This window comes from Hydra viridissima, unplaced genomic scaffold (assembly GCF_058129835.1).
Source record: "Hydra viridissima isolate aposymbiotic clone 2 unplaced genomic scaffold, HvirCarnegie_v1 scaffold_10, whole genome shotgun sequence".
NCBI lineage: Eukaryota > Metazoa > Cnidaria > Hydrozoa > Anthoathecata > Hydridae > Hydra > Hydra viridissima.
Window position 1 is genome coordinate 7192400 of NW_028324309.1, and position 27505 is coordinate 7219904.

Here is a 27505-nt window from a genome sequence, read left to right on the forward strand (position 1 = left end):
TAACAGTTTGAATATATCTTTGCAAATGTTAAACAGAAAATCACATCTTCAAAGATAAAAAGATTTTCTATAAAAATTCGAGGTTCACGTGCAAACTGTCTATTGCAAACCATAACATGCCGAAAAATAATAGAACTACGAGAAAGATCAACTAACTTTAGTCGATATTCGATGCGCTAAAATAACAAAAAAAGAAGCACTACAAAAATGAAAACATTCTTCAGCTTTTTCCACCTGTTATTTTCGAAACAAAAAATATTTGTTTGCAATTAATATCAGAATGGGAACATTCGTTTAGTATATCATTCAAAAAAATTGATAATAGTAAAATCTATTAAAAAATTTAAAAGTTTCTTAATTGCATTAGATATAACACTTACATTGTTTCGGTATCCTAACATGTTCAGTGTCATTAAACACAGCCTCATGAACAGCGTCACGGAACTCATAGACAATTTTCAGGGATTTATATTCTCCTGGACAAGGATCATAGAACCCATTCAGTTGAGACTGAAAAAATTGAATTCATAATGAATGCCATTTTTTTAAATTTTGTTGTCTTGTTTAAATATAAAACTAAATCTCAGACACGCTGAAACAGTTTTAAATATTTTGTTCATACTTTAAAAAGTCAAGAATTATAGAAAATCAATAGGCAGAAAGGAGAGGATTGTTATTGAACCTTCAAAAAGTTCACTTAAATAATTGTCAACGATAAGAAAGATCATTATCAAGTGTACCTTTGTAGCATCAGTGAGAATCAATTTTGAATCTCTAACCAAACATTGAACAGGAACTGTAACATTAGTCACTTGAGACGATGTCATATCACTGAACGAAGACCAAAACAAACATAACATCAACTGAAAAATCATTTCTTCAAACACTGTACTTTACATTTTAAAAGTACGGTTTATAAAAGACTGCTAAATACTACAACTATTTAATTTAGTTTTTTATATACCGAATTTTTTCACAAAGACTAGCTTGATAGTCTTTGTGAAAAATAAAATTTTTTTTAAGTATTATAGACCTATCAGGCTGAAATATAAAATTTTTTTTTAAGAACTTTAGACCTTTCAAGCTGAGGACTTTTGTTTTAAGCTGCGAAATTAAATTTTTTATTTTTATCGTAATAAATACACTTAACAGGCATCTTGTTGGACTCTAAAAATTAGCTGTGAATTGATGTTTAAAATATAGAAACGAAAGATTTACAAATATATTGATGCTTAGAAAAAAACATTTATAAATATGTTGATGACAAATAGAAAAACAGCTTTGTTAGTATTAAAAACTACTTTGTGTTATTTAGCAGTGAAATTGTTGGACAATTTAGGAGTCAACTTTAAATCCTCACACGTCCTAATAAAATAATCCTACCTACAACTGTGTAAATTTATTTTTAACTCTATAAAATCTATAACTTTACACATGACCTGTGTAAAGTTATAGATTTTATAGTTTGTAAGTTAGACAGTTAAGAACATAATTGATGTCGTGTTTTCTCTTCGTTTTTAATTAGAAAATTAAGAATGATCATAATAACTTTGTAAATCGCCTGATAACTGATGTTACTAAACAGTGAAATTTATCACTATCAACAAAAACAAGTAAAAAATTCCACTTGAAATCAAATATTGAATTTATACCTCGCCGAATCTGAAGTAAACTTTCCATACCACGCCGAAGTTATAATAAGTCCTAAAATTCAAAACATAAAATAAAAACCATATAAAACACGTTGAAGCCAATTAGAATTGAAGAATCTCTTTACCCCGTCTCTGCTCCTCCTGATTTACATTTCTTTCATAAACACCCATCATCAAATTAATCTGTAAAAAAGCCCAATTATCAATATTTAGCGAGCAGAAGATTTTGTTGATGCTAAGTTAAAAACATTTGTGAAGATCATACATGCATACATACATAAATACATTACATTACATTACATACATAAATACATACATACATACATACATACATACATACATACATACATACATACATACATACATACATACATACATACATACATACATACATACATACATACATACATACATACATACATACACACATACATACATACACATCACTACCTACCTACCTACGTACCTACCTACGTACCTACCTACCTACCTACCTACCTACCTACCTACCTACCTACCTACCTACCTAACTAACTAACTAACTAACTAACTAACTAACTAACTAACTACCTACCTACCTACCTAACTACCTACCTAACTAACTAACTAACTAACTACCTACCTACCTATCTACCTACCTACCTACCTACCTACCTACCAAGTTTGGCATCGACATGTAGGAATCGAATATCAGAATTCTTAAATCTTGATCTTAATAGGATTAAGACTAGGGCTTTATAAATATCTAAACTTCGATAGAACGTACAAGTCATTTTTTTAATTAAACGTGAAGTGTGCTTAGGGTTGTTATCGTGCATAAGTGTTCATTTCAACGTTACAATATTTTATAAAACTTTGATTAACTGCTTCTCAGGATATTTTTCCAAAATGACATTTGCCTCGCTCGGTAGAGCTTTGCAAAGTCTGACTTTCAAGTTCTTGTTTGACCCAAGTGACCCATATTGAGCTACATCACCAATTAAACTAGTTTTATTCAGCCGTCTCCTGGTCGAACGACTATTGACTAAAACTCTATACAATTGATTAACATCTGGATTTTCATTTGATGAAAGGAAAAAAAAAATTTCGCTTCCAAAACAATTAGTCTGCAGTATGACTTAGGTATTTTATATTTCCATGTGTCATATTGTAAAAACCTTTTTTAAAATTTCCAATATTATTTATAATTTTGCTGATTTTCCATTATGCAAGTAATGACCCAATTATGAGGAATATTTTTTACCCAAATGCGATAAAAATAAGAATTTATTATTTAAATAAAATTTTTAATATTAATATAAAAATTTAATATTTAAATACAGTTATTTTTGTAGCATAAAAATTTATTATTTAAATACAGTTATTTTTGTAGCATAAAAACTTATTATTTAAATACAGTTATTTTTGTAGCATAAAAATTTATTATTTAAATACAGTTTACAACAAACTTCTAACAATTAATGCTACCAAGTAATTCTATTGAAAAACCCATCAAGAAAAGAAAAACAATGAGACTTTTGCATAAAGTTTCACACGAAAAGATATTTATACTGTGTACTTACTAATTTAACGTTTTTAATCTTTTAACAATTTTACTTAAAAAAAGAAAGTATAAAATATCATCTTTTGTGCACTCCCTTTCCCTAATTTTTAACATGAACATAAAAAGACAATAATTTTAAGGTATTATTTTAGTAGAAGTCTACCCTGGGTTAATGAACTCTCTGTGATGTCATTAGATATGTTTCAACAATAGTACAGAAGTAATGGTTTTTTTAATTGCCGTGTTGTTATATCTCATAAAACTCTTGTAGAAAATATTGCAAATGCCTAAAATGAATATATTACTGGAGTTTGCAACCCCTGATATCCCTGTTCTCAAAGAAACCAAAGCAAAGAATATCAAGCAATAGGGAGATATAATAAACTGCAAGTCTGATATTTTCTATTACAACGGTGCACCATGCAAGGGTTAGATTAGTTATTCAAATGGAGGCACATTGTATAATTGTCCTAGTGAAAAAATAAACCTAAACTGGATTTAGTTTGGTTTAGATCTAAGAGAGATAAGATTGGATCCATATGCTCAGTCAAATGAAGAACCTGTAAATCAAGAAACTTTTATAACTTGATTTGATACATTTTATTCTGATACTTTAGCAACAGCATTTATTCAAAAATTTATAAAAACAAAATTCTGAAATGTCTTACTGAAGTATTTGAAGAATCAAAAGAATATTTATAAATGGAAGCAATGAGGCAGTCAATCAAACGTTACAAAATGCCACCATGGATGACCTCAATAAGACTGAAAAGCTCTCCAAGTAGTTAGTACCAGTGACCAAAATCAACAACCCAAAGCTGAACCCCTGAGGCAGGAGATCACAAAAATGAAAAGATTTGTGAAGCCACTACCTAATGTAAGTTTAAAAAGAATACCAGTATTTGCCACAAATATTTCGAATGGTTTTTAAATATAATTTGTTATAAAATGGTAGCAAGAAATCTTTGTTTCATTTTAGGTGGATGTCTTAGATTGGTGGAAGAAAAACCTATAACACCTCCAACTATTATCAAATCTAGTAAAGGACATCTACAACACCCCTGCCTCATCCTCTTCATCATAAAAACAAAACTCAACCCCCAAAAGTGCTTCTGGCAGAAAATCTTTTAGCTTCAAAAATTGAAAAATAACTCTCTTGAATGAGGAGGAGCAAAAAGCAGAAGCCAAAGCTGAGGGAGAGATTGATCTAGGAAGCTTTAATGATGTTACCACAAGATGAAGTCAGATTCCAGAGACAGTGAGTGCCTATCCAAGCTCAACCTCTAAGGCAAAAAAATTCAAAACCAACAAAGACCCTGGTTCTGAAAAGAAGAGTTTAAAGTGAAAGCCAGTACTACACCATAAAAATTCAAGCAAAAATCCTATTTTTGATTTTTTGACTTTTATGTAACTAGTTAGAACATAGAGAACTTAGTACTTTACACTTCTGACAATTAATTATGATTTGAATTGAATTTATCAGTTGAAATTCTCTGACACCAGTTTTTTGTCTTTATATTTATTTAGGATATAATGCTTGTTAGTAACAATTGTATTTTCAGTAGTTAAAGGGAAAAATATTTTCGGTAGCAGGAAATTTTTTCTGCAGTTTAATGAAATGGGCAAATATGTTAAAAAGTTTTAATTATCATTCAAATTTTTTGGTAGATTCAACTTTAATTTGTTTTGTTTAACAAATCATGAAAACTTTCAAGGGAAATATGAAACATTTCTTCCAAATATAATTGACGTAAATATTACTGAAAATATTTGAGGCAAATAATGTCACCTCTCAGGTATTTGAGTTGAATGTCTTGTCATATTTACAGCTGTACATTTTACTTTAACAATTACTATTAACTAGTAATTTAATAGTTTTTTTTACTCACTGCATCTGCAGCCTCTTGTTTCTTCTCTGCAATCAACTTTGCAAACTTTTCACGATTTTCTTTCCAGTTCCTAACAACATACATTTACAAAATAAAAAAAGCTTTTAATGACCAAATTAATTGTAGTATTCAAAAAGATTATTCACAACTTTGATCTGTCTTTCACCCAGAAAGACAGATCAAAGTTGTGAATAATCTTTTTGAACTATTTCACAACTTTTTCTGTCTATTCTAACTATTTCACAACTTTGATCTGTCTTTCTGGGTGAAAATAAAGAAATATACCATTACAGCAAAATAAACATTAGATTCAATTGCAATTGGTTTAAAGATAGAGATAAAGTAGATTACAGTAACAGCACCAATTTATAAAGAATAAATTAATTTTTATTTAATGCATGCAGTTGTACTTTTGGTGTTTATGATATTGCAATGTTGGTAGAATATAGTGCGCACAGACACAATAATAGAAAGTCTCTTAGTATAATATACATTAAGGGAGTATAACATATGTATTGTGTACTGCCTGTTTTAATATTACTACACACACACAAAAAATGCATTGTATAGGTTTTCTCAGCTTTCAGCAGAAATTATAAAAACAGCTGTAAACACATATACTCTGTTTACTAAAGTTTCCCTCAAGTATCTTGCTAAGTTTTTTTACCTTATCTTAGTAGATTTTTGTCATTTGAAAACAACAATCTACTAAAATAAGGTAAAACATTTAGCAAGATACTTGAGGAAATCTTTAGCAATATGCTAGAGATATCCTACAGCAAAAAGAATTTTCTTACATTAGTTGCATTACTATATTGAAAAGGTCACAAAGTTAAAAAAAATAAACAAACAAAAGAACAAAAACAAAGAATAATTACTTTTCATTTTGTTTTTTCATTATGGGTCTAATCACAAATGCTTTAACAGTGAAATATAAAATCACAGGAGTAATAGTGCCATAGAAAACTGCAGATGGAGAAAATACTTCACTTAGCAAAATTGGAAAATTGAAAATTTGAGTATGTCGATATAACCTAAAATAGTAAAACAGCTCTCCTTCAGCAAAAAAAGTTTGTTGAACTTTAAATCATTTTATGTTTAAACATAAAATGATTTAAACATACGTAATTAACATAACTTTATCAATAATTTGTCAGTATGTTTTTGTGACTAATATTCCTTCATAATTTTATCTTTTAAAAAATCAGCTTTCTCAATTAAATAAAGCTATTCAAGATCAATGATCAACACATTACAAAAAACAAATAAATAACAAATAAAGGAGATTTTTTAATCTTTTAAGGCCAACACACATTTTAGTGTAAAAAAGGTTTAAACTGATAGGCTTATAACTTACATTCAACATACCAAAATCATCAACAAATATCAAATAGCTAAAAATTGAAGAATAGCTTTCCTTACTTAACTTCTAATGTGACACCAGATGCATGCCCTATACTTATATATGCTCCTAACTTGCTGAGGGATGTTACTTTATGTTCACCTCCGTATAACAAATGTAGACCAAGCAGCCCACATCTAAACAATTCAAAGTAAGATTTTAAATAAAAGATGATGCTTCTTCTGCAATAATTTCAATTTTTTTTTATTTTAGTTAATAATAATAAGCTCAACTTACTTTATTCTAATTTTAGCTTTGGTATCTTCACTAAATTTGTGTGTGTAAGTTATCATTGCAAAAGGATTTTTTAAATTTAACTAAAGAAAAGAATATAAAACCAATAATTGAAAATAATTGCATAGAATGAGGATTTTATGGCTAAGAAACTTTTGGTAAAAAAGTTTTATTTGTTTAATGCTTTTTTTTTCTTTCTTTTTTTTTTTAAATAGTATTTTATTTGCATTCCTCTTTCTTTTTTTCAAATTAATTGGAAGAAACTTAAATAACTATTGTTAATGCCAAAAAAAAAAAAAAAAAAAAAAAGAGATCTGTACCTGAAGTTGAGCAGATGCATGATACTTTTCTGTGTTTCTAACTAACATTGAAGACATTGATGATAAATAACCACCAGTCCATGTTAGATAACCTGTTGTATGATTTGTGAGTTGCCTTGAAATCACTAAAAGTTTGTATAAAAAAAGTTTATAAAAAAAAAATTTAAAAAAATATATATTTTTAATGAACTCCCAATAAACTTTTAAAGAAGTTTTTTTGAAAGATGGTTTGCATCAAGTTTTTTTAGCTGAAAAGTTTTCAATGAAGAGTTCAATCAAAAAAAGATTACAAAACATTACAATTTATTAGCAAGATCTTTTTTTAAATCAATTTCTAAAATAAATTATTCAAAATTAGAAATTTTTCTTTTAACTTAGGAAATCGAAGTTTGTAATTAAGAAATACTAGAAATTTATTTGGACCTTGAATGAAAACCTACTTTAAATAGTTGATTATTTGGAACTTGAATGAAAACCTACTTTAGTTGATTAATATTTGAAACCTGAGATTCTTTTAAAATCCCTGAGAAAATTTTAAAATCTTTTCTTATCAAATTCAACTCTCAACATGTTTTTTTTTTATCTTTAAAACTTCTGTAAAAAAAAACTTCTTTTATTTATGGTTTTTGAGAATGTATTAATATTAAGTTCAATGACTTTCATGGACATTTTCTTGATTAAAAAATATTGGTGTTTTTTAAGTCAAATAAGCTTTATATAAAAACTTTTTTCATAGAATGTCATTATTGCAATGACTAGATAAAAATTAAATGTAAAAAAAAACAAAACAAAACTTAACTTACTTGCATGCACTCCAGCAGATAACATTGATTGTCGCATTGCTAAATTTAATGATAAATTACCAGCCATTTTCTTCCCAAGGTTATGATAACCTTTGAGTCGAATACTAGTACCATCACCAACACCTAATTCAAACTAAGTATAAAACATGCTTCTGTAAAAAAGGAATTACAGAGAACTAATTTTACGAATAAACACAAGCTTCAGCCTCTTAGAAGAAATCTTAAATCTCTTTTGTAGTAATATTTTTAAGACATGATAAAATATTGAATTATTAGGACTATTATCACAGGAGCAAACAGCATATAAACTTACCTCTCCAAAGGATTTTGGTGAAAAAACCTTTCTTAACGTGCAATTTACACTTCCTGTACCTATGCCATTATGATTTTGTAATGAACCAGATAAAATGGCAGTGGTACCTTTTGTTAAAGGGGCCTAAAATCAAAGTGATGAAAATAAAGTTATAACTTCAACTTAAAAGAAATTCTTTTATTATTAAAACAACGCTAAACATAAACATATGCCAAATAATTTAGTTTATTAAACTGATCTTACATTACTAAAACTTTTGTGTGTAAATCATAATTTTTCATAAATCATAAAAATCTTACAACAAACATTAAAAACTATTCAAATTTTTTTCTTACTCAACTTAAATGATCTTTGTAAATAATTCAATAATCAATTTTTTCTTTTTGTTTTTCTTTGTTCCATGTAAAGATAGAATAATACTTAGTGAGAAGAAAGCCATTGCAGAGTCAATAAGGAGGAAAAAGATCAAATGATGAAAAAGCCTGACTTAATGGACAAAATCATGTGGAATTCAGCACCCTTTTACTATCAAGAAAAAATTCGGGCTTTCTTTAAAGATTGAAAAACTTTGTTCCATTTTTTGGTAACATTTTTTTGTAATTCAGTTGAAGAAATTAAAGACATGATAGAAATGTTACGAAGATTCTGAAATAAATTTAATACAAATGATGTTTTTTTTTTTTTTTTTTTTTTTTTTAAATTCTATAAGTTTGCTTTAATTTTTTTTCAAACTTTTGATGTACTCCTAATTTGAATCGGTAGAGTAGCAATTTTCAATAAATTTAGTCTGACAGGTTAAAAATATTTTTACTATCAGCTAATTCCTGAGCTGAATATAAAACTTTTATAAAACTTTTTTCATTTAAATAACTTATCAACTATGTCTTTCTCATAGAATTTACCACTAAGAAATAATGATCTTCAAAGCTGTTTGATTTTTTTTTTTTTTTTTTTTTTTTTTGAGTAAATGATGAAATAAATTTCTGAAAAAAGAAACATTGGAATTGCAGGCCTTTTAAGATATTTAGAGGGACCAAATCAATATGATCAATCTAAAAAAGATTTTATTTTAGAGTATCCAAAGAAAAAAGAACATCTAATTAAAGCAAAAGATATTTATTCACATCTTTTTTATAATCTTAAAAATACACCTACAGTTGAAAAAAACAAAATGAAAGAGTCTTTACAGAAAAGAGTAAGAATTAGATATATATAGATATAATAGATATAATTAGATATAATTAGATATAATAGAGAAAAGAATTTGGCAAAAGAAATTTCCTACCCCAAAACTCCAATTTAGAAATAAACAGGCTTCCATAAATGTTTTGAGTTTCATCAAAAAAGAAATAGCTGTATTTGAAGATTTGATTCTTAACCAAAAATACTTAAAAAATTACACCGTGCTTTAAAGTCTTTACCACCATCATCAGTTGACACAGAAAGATGCTTTAGAGCTGCTGGACTTTTTATTACTCATTGTTTGGAAATTACTTAAAATTACTTAAATCATTTTTATGTAATTTAAAAGAACTTACTTAAAACTACTTAAGTAATCTTTTATTACTATTTAAATACCCCTAATAACAAACATAAATACTTTGCTACATTTCTTGCTTTACCACATTTTATCAAAAGTTAGCAAACAAGTAACAATAAGCTTCTACTTTATTACATTCCAACTTACATACACAGGGTGTCTAACAATTTAGCAATACAAAATTCCAGTAGATTTCCAGAAGTTTTCAGTATATATTTCCAGTACGTATTTTCACAAAGTTTATTAGTAATTCAACAAAAAAGTACTACAACAATAGATACAAGGCTTGTGGAAAGTTCAACAAAGTTAGAGCTATGAGATAATAGGCCTTATCATTCGCCTATCAGTGTCATCTAATCATAATTGTTAAATATTACTATATAGAATTTAAGAACATTACAATTAATAGAAGCTGATAAGATTGCATCAAATTCAAATGATGTCTTAATAAACAAATTACAAGTACAAAATGTTAATGTTCAATGATAATGTCAGTTTGACTAAGATCTGAAGTGTAATCTAAACAACACAGAAATAATGTTCAAACCATTCATTATAATACTGAGACCTGAATGAAACTTTCAACAGTCACAAATGATACAACGTTTCAAAAATGTAAACAGATGATGACCCTCATGCTTTATATTCTTAAAAAAGTCATTTTTATCAATTTTAACATAGACTTTCATGTCTAACAGGTACTACAGTAACTTAACTACAAAAGCTTCATATGTTAAATATGTTCAATAATATCTCAAATGTTACAATATGTTCATTTTTTTGGTTGTCATTTCTTCAGCTGAGCATTTAAAAATTCAATCTCTTCTCTAGTTTGTACAGCCAACTTTGCTTTCTTAGCCTTAAGTGATTTGGTGTCCTCATAAATCTTTTCAAAGCAGCAGCCTAATTGGTCAGTTCATCACGCTTCTTTTTGAGAACTTCATTCTTTTTAGTGCCAGCAATTCTAATGGCTTTTATTACGGCCTTTGTAATGGGCATAGTCCTCCATGGGTTAAAACAGCATCATGTACCAGTCTTTGTAAAATTGAAGAGTCTTTGCTAAGGTTTTCAACAAAGTACTCCTTGTCAAATAAAAAACTTTGATCAATAGCTGCATTTTCATGAAACATAATTGTGATCTGCTGGGCAAAGTGTTGTAATTAAATATCCACATTTTCTGACTACATTATTTCATTATGTAACCTAGTCTATGGCAAATTAAAATTTTTGAGCTTTATGCTGTCTCTGTCAAAGAATTCCATGTATTGCCTCTTGACATGATTGTATGAGCTGGTATTCTGTTAGTTTCCACAATTACTTCCAAGGCTTTTGTTGCCCAAGACTATCTCAGAGATTCTTTCAGCATTACCTGTGGATTGTTGCACCTTTGACTAACTTGTACTTAAGTGGGCACTTTAATGTCAGTTTGGTTGCAAAGGGATTTCAAAAATGATCTGCGTTTCTCTTTAAATTGTAACAAGTCAGCCCCTTTGCAATCTTTTCATGAAGCTGATGCAGCAAAACTAACGTTAATGTTCTGAATGTTTTTCCAGTTTTTTTCCATAAAATCAACCTTCAGTAACATTGAAAATAACACTGTTTGCGACCTCGTCTTAATGAAGCAATTAATTAAGCTGCCTAGCAAAACACACAAATCATGATACAGGAATGGTATTATTGGTTTGTTTGTCTGGTATGTAATCAGGAAAGATTCCAGTTCCAATGAAATATTTTGCATGAAACCTAGTTTAGCTGCCAACATACTATCCTCCTTGACTGCTGTAACAATAACCTTGAAGCAGTTGGATGCTGGAGGTTTCCTGGAAACTGCATTGACATACTGTTTGAAGCTTGGTAACAATTTGATGGGTTGGATATTCCAATGTCTTACAGCTGCTTGCTGTAAGATATTGGAATATCCCACCCATCAAATTGCGCACAAGCATAAGAGAAACACAAGCAATTTTGTAGCTGTGATGTAATCTGCGGTTCATGAGGGGAAGTCCTTGAACAAGTAATACAGTGACCCCAAGGATATGTGTATTTGCCAACCACATTCGTTATAAGCAGTTTGCCAATGTTGAACAATTCTGGACTGCCTGGATCTGACACTTACACCAGCTGAGTCTTTAAACCTCTTGCAAACTTGATGTTAAAATTTGGACCTTCACTGGAAACCTGAATCATTTATTTCAAATCAAACCTGTGCTTGATGAAGGCTGATGTGAATGCTTCACACAAGTCATCATTTATTGAATGCCCAATAAATATGGAAGTTAAGTAGCAAGTTGCAACTTCCTGGAGGTTTGAATTCCAATAGCAAACAATTACATCCATCTGACTCTTTTGGGCTACATTATTCATGCTCTTATTATATGATACAACACAGAAACTACAGTTTCTGATAGTACCATCAAGTTGTTGTTGAAAAAATGGACCAAGCCCATGTTACCATACTGTCCTTTTGCCTACTAAACCCTGATATACATTACCACTTGTCTTTCTACATACTAAACCCTGATGCAATTGCACTATCAGCAAACATAACCTTGAACAGTTGGCCTGCCCATACGATAGATCTTTGTGACTCATATGACATAACTCCATTGTGTGCCCAAACAATCTCAGTACTGATGACTGCATTATTATTCATGTACTTTTTTTTTTAGACTTTTTTGGTCTGCTGCTACTATACTAGCTAAAGGCTCTGGCTGTAAAGATACTGCTGGAACTTGACGTATGTTTGCTTCATTCAACTCTGAAGCAACTGAGGAATTTATTGTTAAGGCACTAGTTGACCAATTTTGAATGATGGGTGATGCCCTGTTAGTGGTTTCACTAGGAATGATCTATTTGATTTTAGGTGTGCACTAGTAGAAGATACACATGCTGCATGTTTCTTACCCTTCTCTTGCAAGACAATGGAACTATCTCCCACATTGCTGATGTCAAATGTGGTCATGTACTAACTGTAGCATGCTCTTCCAGTATCATCAGTCATATTAGCCAGTCATGTCTGGGAAGGATGACTCATAAGAACTTTGTATTATAGTTCTTACTCATGGTGTATTAACTGCAATGAACAGAAGCAAAAATGTCAGTTAAATCACTACTATAGGCACACTTTAACAACACATTGTAAAGTTATAGTTAAAGTCTGCCACATTACTATGCTAATAAATTAGTTGTTTCTCTATAAATTTATTTTAGCTGACATTTACTGAGCAGGGTCACTAACTCCTAAAAGAGACCAAAGTGATCCTGTTTATCCAATAATTGTTTTGCCAATACCAATTGTTTTGCCAATGTTTATCCAATAATTGAATGCTTGCTATCAACAACTAAATCATATAGAGCCAAACATTGGTGTGGATGTAGTTTATTGTCATCCAGCTGCCAAAACTTGTTTATTTACCCAATAATACCAATTAAGCAAGCATACATTAATACCATGCAATATTACAATAACATATCTCTAAGACTTAGTCAGTTTTTGATGATCGCACACATGCCTTTTAAAAAATGTCATTACAATAATAAACCAGAAATATTTTTACATAATAAATTTTGTTGACTAAGAATTCATGTCACTGATTGTAAGTGACAAGCTAAAAATGTGGGTTCATCATGTAGCATAATAGGAGACATGTCTGTACTAACTGGCATTTGATTGCTACAAGTGGGAATTAAGTTTAGCAGCTAAAGAACATCTGAGCATGCCAGTCAAGTGGATATGATGAAAAAACATTAATATTCACCAAAAGCACCTGGCAAATCTAAAAACTGCATGAATTATAAGATGGCAAGTTAAAATATACAGGAAGCCAGACAAAACTCCAAAAGAACTCCAGGATTTCCAGTGAATATAAAAATTCCAGTAGATTCCCAGCATTTCAAGGATTTTCAGGAGTGTTAGACACCCTTATACATTAGATACTCACTATACTTAATATTGGAGTGCTAATCTGTTGTTCAGAAGCTTTTATAACTTTTGCTTCCTCCTGTGCTTTTATAGCTACATGTACTCGATAAATGCTGAAGTGTCAACCTTCACCATTAATAACTCACTTTCTTTCATTTAATACAACAAAATATATGTACCGTTGTTGTATAAAGTAATTTTCTTAAGTTAATCATTTTTTCAGCACAGGCTAGATTTGCTATAGCTAGGAAAATGAATTTGTGTTATTGACCTGAGCAACAATGAGGAAAAACTTCTGGATGTTTATTTGTCATTTTAGAAAGAAAACTCATAGCTCATAATTGGTAAACCAGAAATATTTCTGTTTATCTGAACAACATTTTAAAACTTTTTTAAAGTAAAATTTAATCAGTAAAAAACTTCCTTTCTAATTTATATATATAATTATATAATTATATTGTATTCCTATGTGTAATTGTATTGTATTCCTATGTATAATTGTATTCCTATATATAATTATATATATTGTATATATTGTATTAAGTTTATGAGAATTTACATGTTGATTTTAAAATATATATACACTCCTGTCCATAAGTTTGGACGCACCTATCGCAACTACAGATATTAAGAGAAAAATGTGTCAGAATAATTTTGATTTGTGACTTTAATAAAACAAATCGATAACTTTATGTCCTTTTATTAGTTTTAGTGAAAAAAAAAAATAATAGTATCAAAAATTATTACTAAAATAAAATGTTTTTATTTAAATCATCTTTTCGACAAAATGGTCACCTTTAGCTTTGACTATCGCTTGGCAGATACGTGGCATGCGATCAATCAATTTTTTAAAATATTCCTCATCAATATTTTTTCATATGTTTTGGGTTGCCTCCCAAAGATCATTTTTACCCCTTGGTGGAGTTTTTCGGACTTCTCAATCTAAATGATCCCACAATAACTCAATTGGGTTACAATCAGGACTCAGCGGTGGCCAAGTCATGACCTTCAACAATCCTTCCTCTAGTTTTTCATTTAAATATTGCTAAACCACTTTAGCAGTGTGTTTAGGATTGTTATCTTATTGGAACACAAATCGTTTGCCAAATAATTAGGTTCCACAGACTAAAACATGTTCTTTCAAAATCTTTAAATAGACTTCATTTGTCATTTTCCCGTGAATTTTGGTGATTGATCCCACTTGTCAACCACTGAAACAACCCCAAAACATTATATTCCCACCTCCATGCTTAATTGTTTGCATAGTATATTGCTCCAGCATTCTTTCTCCTACCTGACGACAAACAAATGACTAGCATTTATTCCCAAAAATCTCAAACTTTGATTTGTCTGATCAGAGTACTCTATTCCACTCTTCCACCGTCCAACTCTTGTGTTCTTTGGCCCAGACAAATCTTTTTTGTTTGTGGACGGTTGTAAGACATGTTTTATTAACAGCCATACAACCTCTAAGCCTTACTTCAAGAAGTTGCCTTTTTACCGTTGTTGTATTTTTTTTTGTGGTATGATGTTCATTAAAAGCAGCTGCTAAATCTGGCGCTGTGCGTCTATGATTTTGTAAAGAATTAATTACTATGTACTTATCCTCTTTTTTCGTAGTAGAAGGAGGTCTCCCTACTTTTTTACGATCGCAGAAAGACCCTGTTTCTACTTTACTTTTAATCATTTTAAAGACACAACTCTCTGAAATGCTAAGGCATCGACCAATTTCTCGATTAGAAAAGCCTAAATTATGAAGGGTCCAAATTTCTATACGTTTTTCTAAATTTATCTGCCCTCTTTTTGCCATTTTAAATAATGAATCTTATAAGAATACTAAAATAAAATAATTAATTTGAAAAAATGAGAAATAAAGTTTAAAAAATTTTCTTACCAAAAATTGATAGTTCAAAATCAATCAAATCATTAATTTTCAAAAACTATAGATTTATCAACTTTTTAAAACAGAAAAAAAAAAATCTTAAATATCTTACAACTAAAATATTTATAAGTAATCTTATGGGAAATTGGATTTTCTTTTTATATAATAAAAGTTTCTAAATTTTTACAACTTGTTTGAACCCAAAACAAAGAACTTATCAACAAAATTACCTCAATTGATTGACTAATACTCATTTGCTTTATTTCAATGTTAGGTAGCAAACTAAAATAAAAACATTTAAAAAAAGAAGACTATTTTAAGTTAAAAGTAAAAATTCTTTATATCAGCCATTAAGGTTATGTCCTAGTTTTCTAAAAACCATTCTTTTATATCTGCTAATAACTTGTATAACTATTTACAATTTACATATACAAGTTTAATTTTTAACTCTAAATGAAAATAAATTCAGATGGAACCAAAAATTTACATTTTCAAAAGTAGATGAGAAATAAATAATATTTTTAGGATATAGTAAAAATAAAACTGCTCAGATGCACACATAGTACTAATAAATAATCATCAATAATTTAAGTAAAAAAATATGCATCTAAAAGATAGTCAACTGACATTTGTCTGTAACTTTAAATCTTTTAATGGAAAGGTTTTTTCAATTAAAAAAAATATAAATTTTTTAAGTGAGTTTTATTTTAAAAAATTGTGAAAAATCATCTAAAATATTCATGTGAAGATAACTTATTTTAAAAAGATTTTTAACTTTAATTTTAAATTAGTTCAGCTATTTGCAAAGAAAGAAAGCAAAATATGTTAACTTTTAAATTTTTAACTAAACAAATGTTTAGTCAGCTTATAATACTGGTTGAACAAATGAAATTCAGCACTATTTAATTTTTAATTACTTGAAAACTGCTTAACAGATATTTCTAAGTTTTTTTGCATCTAAATATTGATTTCAATCATCTTTTACATTTTTAATTAGATGCTACAAGCTCTCTTGATCATCTTAGATTATATTTTAATCAGTCTCACACTGCTTCTTGTTGTATCTCTTCTACTTGTAGCCATTTTGCATTTAAAACTTTCTTGTTTTGCTGTTGTTGTTTTTTTTTTGTTAACATTTTCAAAACTTTTTCTTTAATATTTTTAAAACTAATTTTTTTTCTTTAAAAATTATATTATTAATCAGTTTTCATTCTGATTCAGTAAATATTCCAATATAAATTTATAAATTAGGGTATAAAAATATGAATTATACAATATTTAATATTCTTAAAGTGCTGTGTAGCTAATTTATTACTATATAACAATAGTTAAAACTGCCTATATTATAAATTTTCTAATATATATGATTAGTGATTTTATTATATCACAATGCTTTAAACTGAATATTACTATACCACAATGGTTAAAACTGCTTATATTATAAATCTTCAAATATATATGATTAGTAATTGTTAAATAAATCTTTGTATTTTCAGATGGGATTGTATTCTCAAGTTTACCATACGCCCTGTTGAAAGTATTGAAGGGAGAATATTGTCACCAGGAAAGCAGGTTTTTTAAACACTCTTTAAAAAAGCATATATGAAAAATTGCAAGCCATACTGGTTTCTGGTTTTGAGATTAAATTCCAACTTAAATTATCAACAAGACTGTTAAAAAACTTGATGAGTTATTCAGTAAATGGAAAAATCTGTAGAAAAACAAGAGCTTCAAGACAAAAACTCAAAAAATAAATCAAATTTTCATAGGCAGTAGTTGAACAGTTTGAAATTTCACATACTTAAAAAATTTATCATGGACCATTAAGAGTCAGGAAGACTAAAAAGAGGAACCACAGTTTGAATCACTAAAGTCTCTGAAAAAGAGACTTTACTGATTACAACTTTTTAAATACACAAAACAGCAATATCTTTTAAATATTTTTCTTTTTTTTTCTACTTTTTTTTTTTTTTTTTTTTTCTCTCTTTTTAGAAAGATATTGGAAAGTTTTTTAACCAGTATTTTTCTTTTTTTCTTTTTATGTATCTTTTAACTATCATTCAATGTAAAACTAAAAGAAACTTTAAAATAGCTTGCAATAATGCAGATTTGTGATTTTAAGTAGTGAGAATGATTATTTTATTGTGATCATATTTTTCAATTATTGACACTGAAAAAAAAAATTTTTTTTTCCTAAACATTGTTGTCAAGACACCAAAAGATCATCTGAATGTTAGGTTTTACATTTGATGCTGTTAAAACAGAAAAAATCTTATTTTAAAATAAAAATAATCCTTTTAAAAAATCTAAAAAATATTTAGGAAATATTTTTAGTTGCAAAAAAAAAAAAGATTGAGAGGGTGCCGCATGATTTTTCAAAAATGAAATTTTTTAATCATGCGGTATTTTCTCAATATGTTCCACAAGTAGGAAAAAAATTATGTGCCAAAAAAACTGTTAAAATTAACAACATTTAGAGGTAGCCTCTAACCTTAAAGTTTGAGTGAAATGCTGCAAAAACCATTTGTATTAAGTAATATGATTGTTTTTGATTTTTTTCATTTGTTTAATGATGTGCTTTAATGTGAAGCATTTATTTTATTCACTTATACTAAACATTTTACTACTATAAAATATTCTATGAAATGCTGATGTAATCAAAGTAGTTGATAGTACATTGGCAGCAAAAGTAGCACTTAGTTGTGATGTGTTTCAGTTTTACCTTACCAGCTATTTTGAAACAATTTAGATCTGCATTTGAATAGGACAGATTCTTGATTGAACACCACCAATCAGGTAAAAATCTAACTAAATCACAAATTGTATTGCAAAATGTAGTTGCAATTTGACAGAGACAACTATACTTAAATAACTATTGAATAATCTTTAGCCAATATTTGTGTAACTTGTACTGATATATGTTCTCAGTGCATTGATTCTAAATCAATGGATCAATGCTGTTCATTATGATTGGTTATATTATCTGTTTTATATTAAATGTTAACTTACTCTGTTCATATGAGCATGAGATTCTGGGTGCAAAACTACCATAAATTTGTTAAGCCTTTGGTCATTTTCTAAATCTCCACAAAGTATAGAAAATGACAGATCCAGGTGCTAGTTGACAAGCAAAGTTTGCTTTCTGGGAAAAGGTTGAAATACCCATTTGACCAGCCAAACATTGAGTTAACAAGCTAGAAGTAATATTTACTGAGTAGAAAAGCCTTCAGAAGCATAAAGCCAGAACAACTCTGGAACAGAAGACAAAGGAGGAGGAATTCTTGGAACAGTTTGACAATCTATTTGACATTGCCCATTTCAATGCACTCACAATGATTAAAATACCAAAGAACAGAGTAATTCTCCTCTCTTAGATGCAAAAAGGTCAACTAGGTTTCATTGGAGCAAACTGAGGCATTACAAACAATTATATGAAGAATTGAAACCCTGTTCAAGTAAGGTTTTTCTGGAAGCTGACTCTTCATCTGTTTTGCAGAGGTGATAGACAACATAGATTAAGAAAAGAAAACTCCAAAAAGAAATGATGAAATAACTGCATCAAAAAAAGGCTCAAACTATTGTACTATTTCCCAGACTAACATCTGCTTCAGGCAGAACAAAGACTTTATCATGAAATGCAACTTTTGTTCTTAGTGAAGTCAGGTTTTTTGGAGATGAGCAGTTGTTGGATGTTCCAAAACTTTTATAAGGAATGGATGAAGCACAAGCATCTGCAACCATTCAGTGTTAAGAAGAGTGAAATGTAGAAGATCAGGTGGCAGAAGTGTGTTTCAATACAACAGCTTCTAATACTAGTAGTTAAAATTGTTTAAAGATCTTTATCTAGTATATTGCTACAATTTAATGGAGCTAGCTATTGGGGCTATGTTTAAAAAGACTTTTATTGGTACTTCCACAGGGCCAGAAATCTTTATCTATAAAAAAGCTTAAAAATAACTGGGAGTTTTTAAATTTTAACAGCTTTCTAGCAACTTCATTAGATGCATCAGTGGAATCTTTAGTGGCACCATTTCCTTTTTAACATTTAGAAACTTTCTTGAGTTTATTTACAAGCTGAACAGCAAAGTGACAAGTTCCTTAAGCTTTCAGTTGCTTTTCTCGGAGACACCCCTACTCATAAAGTTATAAGTTTCTGGTGTCAGATCAGCCCCAATCAATCTCCAAAGTTACTTATGCAATCAAGATGTGGCTGTTCTGTAGTCAATTCAAAATAACTCCTTTTGGAAGAAACTTGTGATCTTGTTACAATTCTGTTATCATACGTCTAAGAGCTTTGATAACTGCATCACTTGCTGTTGAGATCATATTGAACAACTTCAGACTCATGGGACAACTACTGAGATATCCACATAATGCCGTTTTGGCTAGCACAAACAAGAAGTTTGGGTTCACTTGTGGTATATATCAGAGGAGCAATTTGGGTTAGCCCTTTTTAAAACTAGATTGTCACATGATTTCAAGAGACTGGTCTTCTTGCTGTGGAAGAAGTAGCACCTGATCATATGCCAAAAAGGTGTGAAATTAGAAACATTTCTTGGCACCTGAGGTCTTAAACAATTCTGCACAACCAACTCAAAGAAGTTGTTCCTATTGCTTTGAATCCAGACACATTATGAACCAAAGATTCTTCTCATTGGGAAGAAGATCTAAACAAGTACATGAAGTATTTAAAGAATAATTAGTCATCAATGGCAGGCCTGAGAAAGGGGTGGCCCTCATTCAAGATTTTAATAAAAAGCTGAAAAAAGACAAGTTTCAATTTCAGCTTTTCTCCTTCGGGTTGTTCATGACCATTGACGCAAAATTCCAGACTGTACTAAAAGTAACCTTCTAGAACATACCAGTTCCAGTGGTAAATAAGTAAAATTAGTCCATTTAAATACTTTAATGAAGCAATGATGCCTTACTTGGAGGACACTAGCAGTGATAGGAAATTTTGACATTTTAAAAGTTTCAAAGTTTAAAACATTACTACTGCAGTTTATGTGACTTATATTACTTAACTAGAAATTCTGTAGAATAGATGTAACAAGCTGAACAAGTGGACAATGGACATGAACATTCAACTTAAGTTCTAATCTTACTACGATGTCTGAATAAATAATTAAATAGATTGCCATTAACTAATCTGGTTGCAAAATTCTTTGAACCTTGAGAGCCACCCCTAAATATTAAGTTATGGTACTGATTTTTTGCACATAATTTTTTCTTCCTATTAGGAACATAATGGATGTGTGCCAGAGTTAAACTAATTATGTCTATTTTTAGGATATCTATAAATATATCCTAACAGATAGACTTTACCAGGAAATAACTCCAAATTTTTTATTTTTAATGATACCTCATACTTGCCTTGAATCATCTTTATAAAAAGGATCATCAGAAATTTCATTATTCTTGAATAAATCTGTTGCATCTATCATCAAAGTTGTGGTTCCCTGTAAATTAAAATTACTATAGATTTAGTAGATAGCAAAGTTAGCTACAGGCTACCATTGATTGAAATACCAAGATTGAAATTCATAAATTAATAGGAACTTCAGAATTAAAATTATTATAGACCTTAAAACACATGGAAAACAGAATTCTGAATTCCCTATCAAAAACATAGATTGAGAACTAGGAATTTTATGAGAAAAAATATGAAACAAATGTCTAATTAGAAAGTTTAGAATATCATTCAGTTAATAGTAACACAGGACTCTGAGGGAAAGGTTAATGCAGAACCTGTAATACTTAACTAATAATTACTTTTAACATTTTAATACAAACTTAAGAATTTTCAATTTACTTCACTTTATTAAAACTTTTTGATTTTATGTAAACAAGTTAATTTTAATATTATTTCAATTTGCACACACACACACACACACACACACACACACACACACACACACACACACACACACACACACACACACGCGCGCGCTATTAGGTATAATAATATGGTAAATCAAAAGAGTAAGAATGTAAATTATTCATTATGAAGTAAAACAATTTCTTTATTCAATTACATATTTAGTAATTGTTTTGTTTGAAGACCTATGCTATCTTTTTGGCAATTTACTTCCCACTTATAAAACTTCTGGTCATTATCATAAAAAGTGCATTTCCAGGTTATCATCATTAGTTAAAACATGGAATTTGGTGGATATGGAAATATTTACCATCTTTTGCATGAAAATTCAATATAAATATGCCTCTATTCAGTGACCTATTTTAAAAGATCAATCAGAACTTTGATTATCTTTGAGCAAAAACTTTTCCAGAGTTTTTTTCTGATTTGTACATGTAAACCAATCAAAATACATAAACTTCACATGTCTTCACCAGTTTTAAAAGCTTTTTATAATTTTTGACAAAGTTTTAGTAATATTCTTGCCATAATTGGCTGTAAAATTTGAAAATTAAATTTAAAAAAAAAAAAGTTCATCACTTATGACCTTCATTAAATAGACACTATTAATGAAGTATTAATACTTTCATGACAAGCTAAGCTGGGAGCAAAATAACCTACATTTGGATTTGTGTGCTGTTCAATTCTTCTTTTCTCAGCTTCACTTTGCAATCTCTCATATTCCTGGAGAATCTAAGCCATTCATAAAAGAATTAGAAAGAATAAGATGAACGAACTAAGTAAAGAAGTTGAAAGTAACTTTTTAAATAACATTAAGTAATTTAGAATGAAAACTGTTAATAACTCAAAAACTAACTATTATTTATATACCACTTACTTTTAATAACATCTTTACACTTATATTTTTTGTTTTTTACCTGTTCTGAGATATGTTCTAAATATTGAGAATATTTTTAAACAAAACTATCAATAAAGCCTTTTGAGCACAAAAAATAGTATGTTTTGCTTGAGATCATATATATATATATATATATATATATATATATATATATATATATATATATATATATACATACATACATACATACATACATACATACATACATACATACATACATACATACATACATACATACATACATACATACATACATACATACATACATACATACATACATACATACATACATACATACATACATACATACATACATATACACACACACACACACACACACACACACACACACACACACACACACACACACACACACACACACACACACACACACACACACACACACACACCTAGAACTAGTAATTGGGTTATTGGATTGAGTTCTTTACCTCTATTAAAGTTAAAATTTTTATTGCCCTCTCCTAAGTAAAAGAGGAGCCCTACTTATTTATCTAATTTATATTACCATTTATCCATTAGTTTCAACTTACCTCATGAGGAGTTCTAATGCGCTCAATAACCTAGATACAAAAAAACATGAATATTATCTATTGATTACTTTACATAGACATACTAGTGAAAAAAAAAATCTTTTTTACAGCATTTTAGTATTTCTAGTTTATAGCAAGCAAACTGAAAGCAATTTTCCATTGATAAACCATAATAGAACTTAGATAAACAAAAACTGTTAAGAAAGGTTCCTAAAATTGAGAGAAATTTTGTTCCTTTTCCTAAACCATTATTGTTTATAATGATTTTATCAAAATCAAATCTTAGAACTGCACTTAAAAAAAGCATAAATTTTATTTAAAACCTTACTTTAGTTAAAAAATCAAATTAAGAAATTGTAATATCAAATCATACTTAGATATGAAATAAAAATATTTTTCATGCAAAATAAAAATTTTTAAAATTATCAAAGAACTGATATCCTACTTCCCATCCTGCATCTAACCCTTTTTGACCATACAAATCATAAATAAGTCTTCGTTGTTGATTGGAAAGAACTGAAAGATTTAAGTAAATCACAGGTTAAAAATATAAATGTCATGTAACAACCAAAAGGATCAAACTAATATGTTTCAACAAAAAAATTGCAATACAGTTTATGAATACTATACTCTGAAAGTTGCTTTTGGTAAATTATAACCTATAAAAAATTACTGAAAGAAAGTAGTAATAATAATTTACAAATAATACATTAACTGTTATTTCAGTAAAAGATTTCCATATTGTTTCTTAATAAAAAATATTAAATATAAAAATTGAAGATGAGTGCAGTAAAGGTTCCTGTAAATCTTATAGAACTTTCAGCATTTTTAAAAAGTGAGATTTACTATGGTGTTTATTTAATAAAGTGAAAAAGAAATTTTCAGAATTTTTTTTTTTAAAAAATTTCCCTTAAGATTGGCTAAAAGCATAAAAAATTTTCACTGTGGCTCTAAGCTCAAGATTGAATACACTTACTATCTGAGCATTTTTAGTTAATTTATAGCAATAATCTCATAAATTAAGTACTAACAGTTGTAGGTTAAACACTACAAAAAGTTCCATAAGAATTTGCAAAATTTATTTTTAGGACAGTTTTATTTTTGGGAAAATGACAATAAACAAGCAAATATTTTAAAAATAACAATAGGTTAAATGCTTATATTAGTTTTTAATCAATTAAAAAAATAAGTAAAATAAAAACTAACCCTCATATGCTTTGTGAATTTTATTGAAAATGGAAACAGCAACCTTAATGAAAACTATCAAGATTAAAATAAAAGAAAAAATATACAAAAAGACATTTACTTCATTAGAATTCCTTATACCTGTTGGTTTTTTGAATCTTGATGCTTATCTGGATGATATATAACACACATGCGGTGGTAAGCAGCTTTAATCTCTTCATCATTAGCCTAGTTATCAAAAGTATGTAAAATAAATAGCTTTACCAATTGTGTTCACATTTTTCAAAATAAAAAGACAAACCTTAATAAAATATTTTTTATAATAAGAAAATATCTTAAATTGTCAGAAAAACAATACTAATCCATATAAACAATTTTAAATTAGCATTAAAACTGATACAAAATAAAAACAAACAAAAAACATTTTTAAAAATACAAAATGCACTAAATTTCAGATTTAATATTTTTTTATCAGCTAGTATTATAAACAACCCAGTGGATTAAAATAATAATGTAGAATAGATTCTAAATTAGAGTTAACTTGTAAACAAAAGAAATATCAAAATAACTAAAATCTAAGCCAGAAAGAGTTTATTTTCATTTCAATCTTCTATTTTTTAATACTAGTTTTTGAGTTTACAAAAGCATAGTTTAATAAAGTAATTATAAACAAATTATATGTAAATATAAAAATAGTACATAAGTATATATATTACTACTCAGCCAGTAAGTACTTTTTGAACGCATCTTTTATTTTAATTTTGTGTTTCTCCAATTCTATTTTAGAATGTTGGAAAATAATTTTTTTTTTTTTTTTTTTTTCGTTTTGTATAAACTAACTTACATCTTTTTTTATATTTAGAATAGAATAATAATCTGGATTTTCTTCTAAGACATCGCTTTCTGCATCAGGATCAGACATCTTTTTCCTTGTGTTTCCCTATAGTTCGAAATTATATTGTGCAAAAACCGAGGATGTTCAACCCCTTAAGTTTCATGTCACTAATTTCCTAAAAAAAGCACAAGATTTTTTTTATAATTCTTTTTCTTTTTTTTTAATTTCATTTTATTTATTAAAATCCAAAAATGTTACTTAAATTACATCTAACAGTTATATAATGCATAATTACTGTTTTAACTACTATCAAATCAAATTAAAATGCTTCAACTTAATGCAAAAATTCTTTATCAATTTATGTGTATTTAGTGATCAGTTTAACATTAAAAAATCAAAAGTGTGAATGGAAACATAAAAATTTAATATTTTTTTGGAAATTCCTTTCATTTGCTAATATAATTTCGTAGTGGAATCGACTAACGGTTTGATAAGCCATTCTCTTTCGATGACAACTTTAGGTTACATGGGTTGCTCAATTTTTTATCTCAAGTTTTTGTATTTAACTTACTTCACGTTCAATCTGATTAAGATCTAGAGATCTGTTTAGGCTAGTAAAGAACCTTTTTGATGTTTTCTAACAACCATTGCTTAACACTTCGTACAGTGTGCTTAATGTGCTTAATTGTGGAGTACTTAAAAGTAGATTTTTCTTCGAGGATGCCTTTGTATATATTTGTCCAATTTTTCCATCAATGAAAAGTTTTATAGCATAAGCTGTTACCGTTTATTTATTTGGACTTGAACTCTATGTTTTAAAAATAATAATAATAATTTCTTATACCGTTTGATGAATTGTTGACAATTGGGGGTTAGAAAACAATTTTATGAATTACATCTTTTATTACTTTGAAGCAATATTATCATATAGATTTGTCATACAGTATTATGATGCAATAACGATATTTCTTGGGGATTAGAACAGTATAAACTATGGTAATTAAATAGTATAAATTATGCTTTTTAAACAGTATAAAATATACTGATTGTTAATTGTAATTGTTGGATGTATTTTTAAAAAAATATTAGAATTAACATTGATTAATAAAAATAGATTCATTTCTGTGGTTTTTTATTAAAAAAAAAGAAAATTTTATGAAAAATTTATTTAGATAAATGGAAGATATAAAAATTAACAAACATGCTTACTAATAACAATTGCTAATAAAATTACAATAAACTAACAAATACGTTTTTAACTTGTAAATGAAAAGAGAGTTCATTTTTTAAATAAAATTAGTTTTAGATGGAATTGGACTACAATGTTGTTTTAAGTTCAACAATGCACAGGATTTTTTAATTGATGAATTCCTTGATTAAAGAACATTTGGCTGATTGAGTTTTTTTTGTACAGTGAGTCCAAAAATTATTGGCCCCTTGCAATTGTTCAAATATTGCATACAAAAATTATTGGCTCAGAGGAAAGGAAAGAAAAGAATTCTCTTGAAAGTTCTAGAACTTTCGTGATTTTTTCAGAATGTTACAGAAATGTGTCGATGTTATATCTAGAACCAGTAATCATAGTATAAATACTCGTGGATCTCTTGACTAGATGACATTCAAATAAAATGGCCCCTAAAAAGAAAGAACATAGTAATGATCTTCGAATTTTAGTAATTCAGCACCATCAGAACGGCGATTCTCAACGGGATATTGCAGCTAAAATATTACTTCCTCAATAAACAACACGTTACATAATTAAGAAATACAAACACACAATTTCGGACATGTTCGAAAAAGACTAACTACAGAAACATTGAATCAATTGATTCGTACGTACGTAAAATTAAGTCTGATCGACGTAAATCTGTCAATGCTGTGAAGATTGAGGTCGAAACCGAATTACAAATATCATTACACGCCAATAGCATTTGAAACAGACTTCATGAAGCTAGGCTTTTCGGGCATCTAGCGTGAAAGAAACCATTAGTCAACAAGGTCAATCGAGGTAAACGTCGGAAGTATGCCAAAGAAATGTTGAACAATTATGTTTTGGGAAACTGTCATTTGGTCCAATGAATCGAAATTTAAACTGTTCGGGTTTGATGGGAAGATAATGTTATTGAGTACACCCAAGGAAAAATTTGATCCACATTGTACAGTGGCTACGGTCAAGCATGGTGGGGGTTCTGTTACCGTTTGGGGTTGTTTCACGCAAAGTAGAATTGGTGAATTATATATTTTGGACCGTACAATGGATCAATTTTGTTATCGTGATATCTTAGAGGAGCATTTGTTACCATCAATCCAAAAATTTAACTTTTGACAAGAACTTTTTTTTGTCCATGACAATAATTCTAAGCATACATCAGGTCTAGTTAAGGATTGGCTCAAGCAAAACAATATTCAAACATTAGCTTGGCCTTCATTCTCGCCCGATCTTAATCCTATAGAATATATATGGGATAAGATTGAAAGGAGGATAAAGAAATACAAGCCAAAGAATATCCATGAGTTTGGGAACCTCTTGAAGAATGAATGGAATAATGTCGAGTTATATGTTCTTCAGAAACTTGTCGATTCAGTACCAAATAGATTACTAGAGTGCATCAAAATGAAAAATTACCCAACACGATATTAGATTTGATGAAATACCTG

General features: G+C 28.6%; 1 protein-coding gene across 3 annotated transcripts; it reads right to left on the minus strand.

Annotated features, from left to right (window-relative positions):
- On the minus strand, positions 1-25000 carry LOC145193550 (dnaJ homolog subfamily C member 11-like). Of its 3 annotated transcripts, none has more exons than XM_090099668.1 (20): positions 24857-25000; positions 24154-24240; positions 24034-24076; positions 23273-23343; positions 22828-22857; positions 22039-22110; positions 20874-20959; positions 15731-15782; positions 8157-8279; positions 7844-7976; positions 7041-7165; positions 6724-6803; positions 6507-6623; positions 5963-6118; positions 5085-5154; positions 1778-1835; positions 1653-1704; positions 741-831; positions 381-510; positions 1-176 (listed from the first exon to the last, which is right to left on the minus strand). In XM_090099668.1, the coding sequence occupies exons 1-20, from the start codon at positions 24932-24934 to the stop codon at positions 148-150; spliced, it is 1683 nt and encodes a 560-aa protein (XP_089955794.1). In that variant the 5' UTR covers positions 24935-25000; the 3' UTR covers positions 1-147. The 3 variants fall into 3 exon arrangements, with proteins under 3 accessions (XP_089955794.1, XP_089955795.1, XP_089955796.1); XM_090099669.1 differs by having other exon boundaries at positions 20863-20959; positions 24857-24961; XM_090099670.1 differs by having other exon boundaries at positions 7844-7966; positions 20863-20959; positions 24857-24953.
- Positions 25001-27505: the final 2505 nt, after the last annotated feature.

Excerpts from the sequence above, each read along its gene's own strand:
- LOC145193550 (XM_090099668.1), bottom strand. The coding sequence starts at position 24,934 with ATGTCTGATCCTGATGCAGAAAGCGATGTCTTAGAAGAAAATCCAGAT. Across the intron at positions 24,077-24,153 it reads AAGATTCAAAAAACCAACAG|GTTGCTGTTTCCATTTTCAA; the intron begins GTATAAGGAATT and ends GTTTTCATTAAG. Across the intron at positions 20,960-22,038 it reads AACAGCACACAAATCCAAAT|GGAACCACAACTTTGATGAT; the intron begins GTAGGTTATTTT and ends TTTAATTTACAG.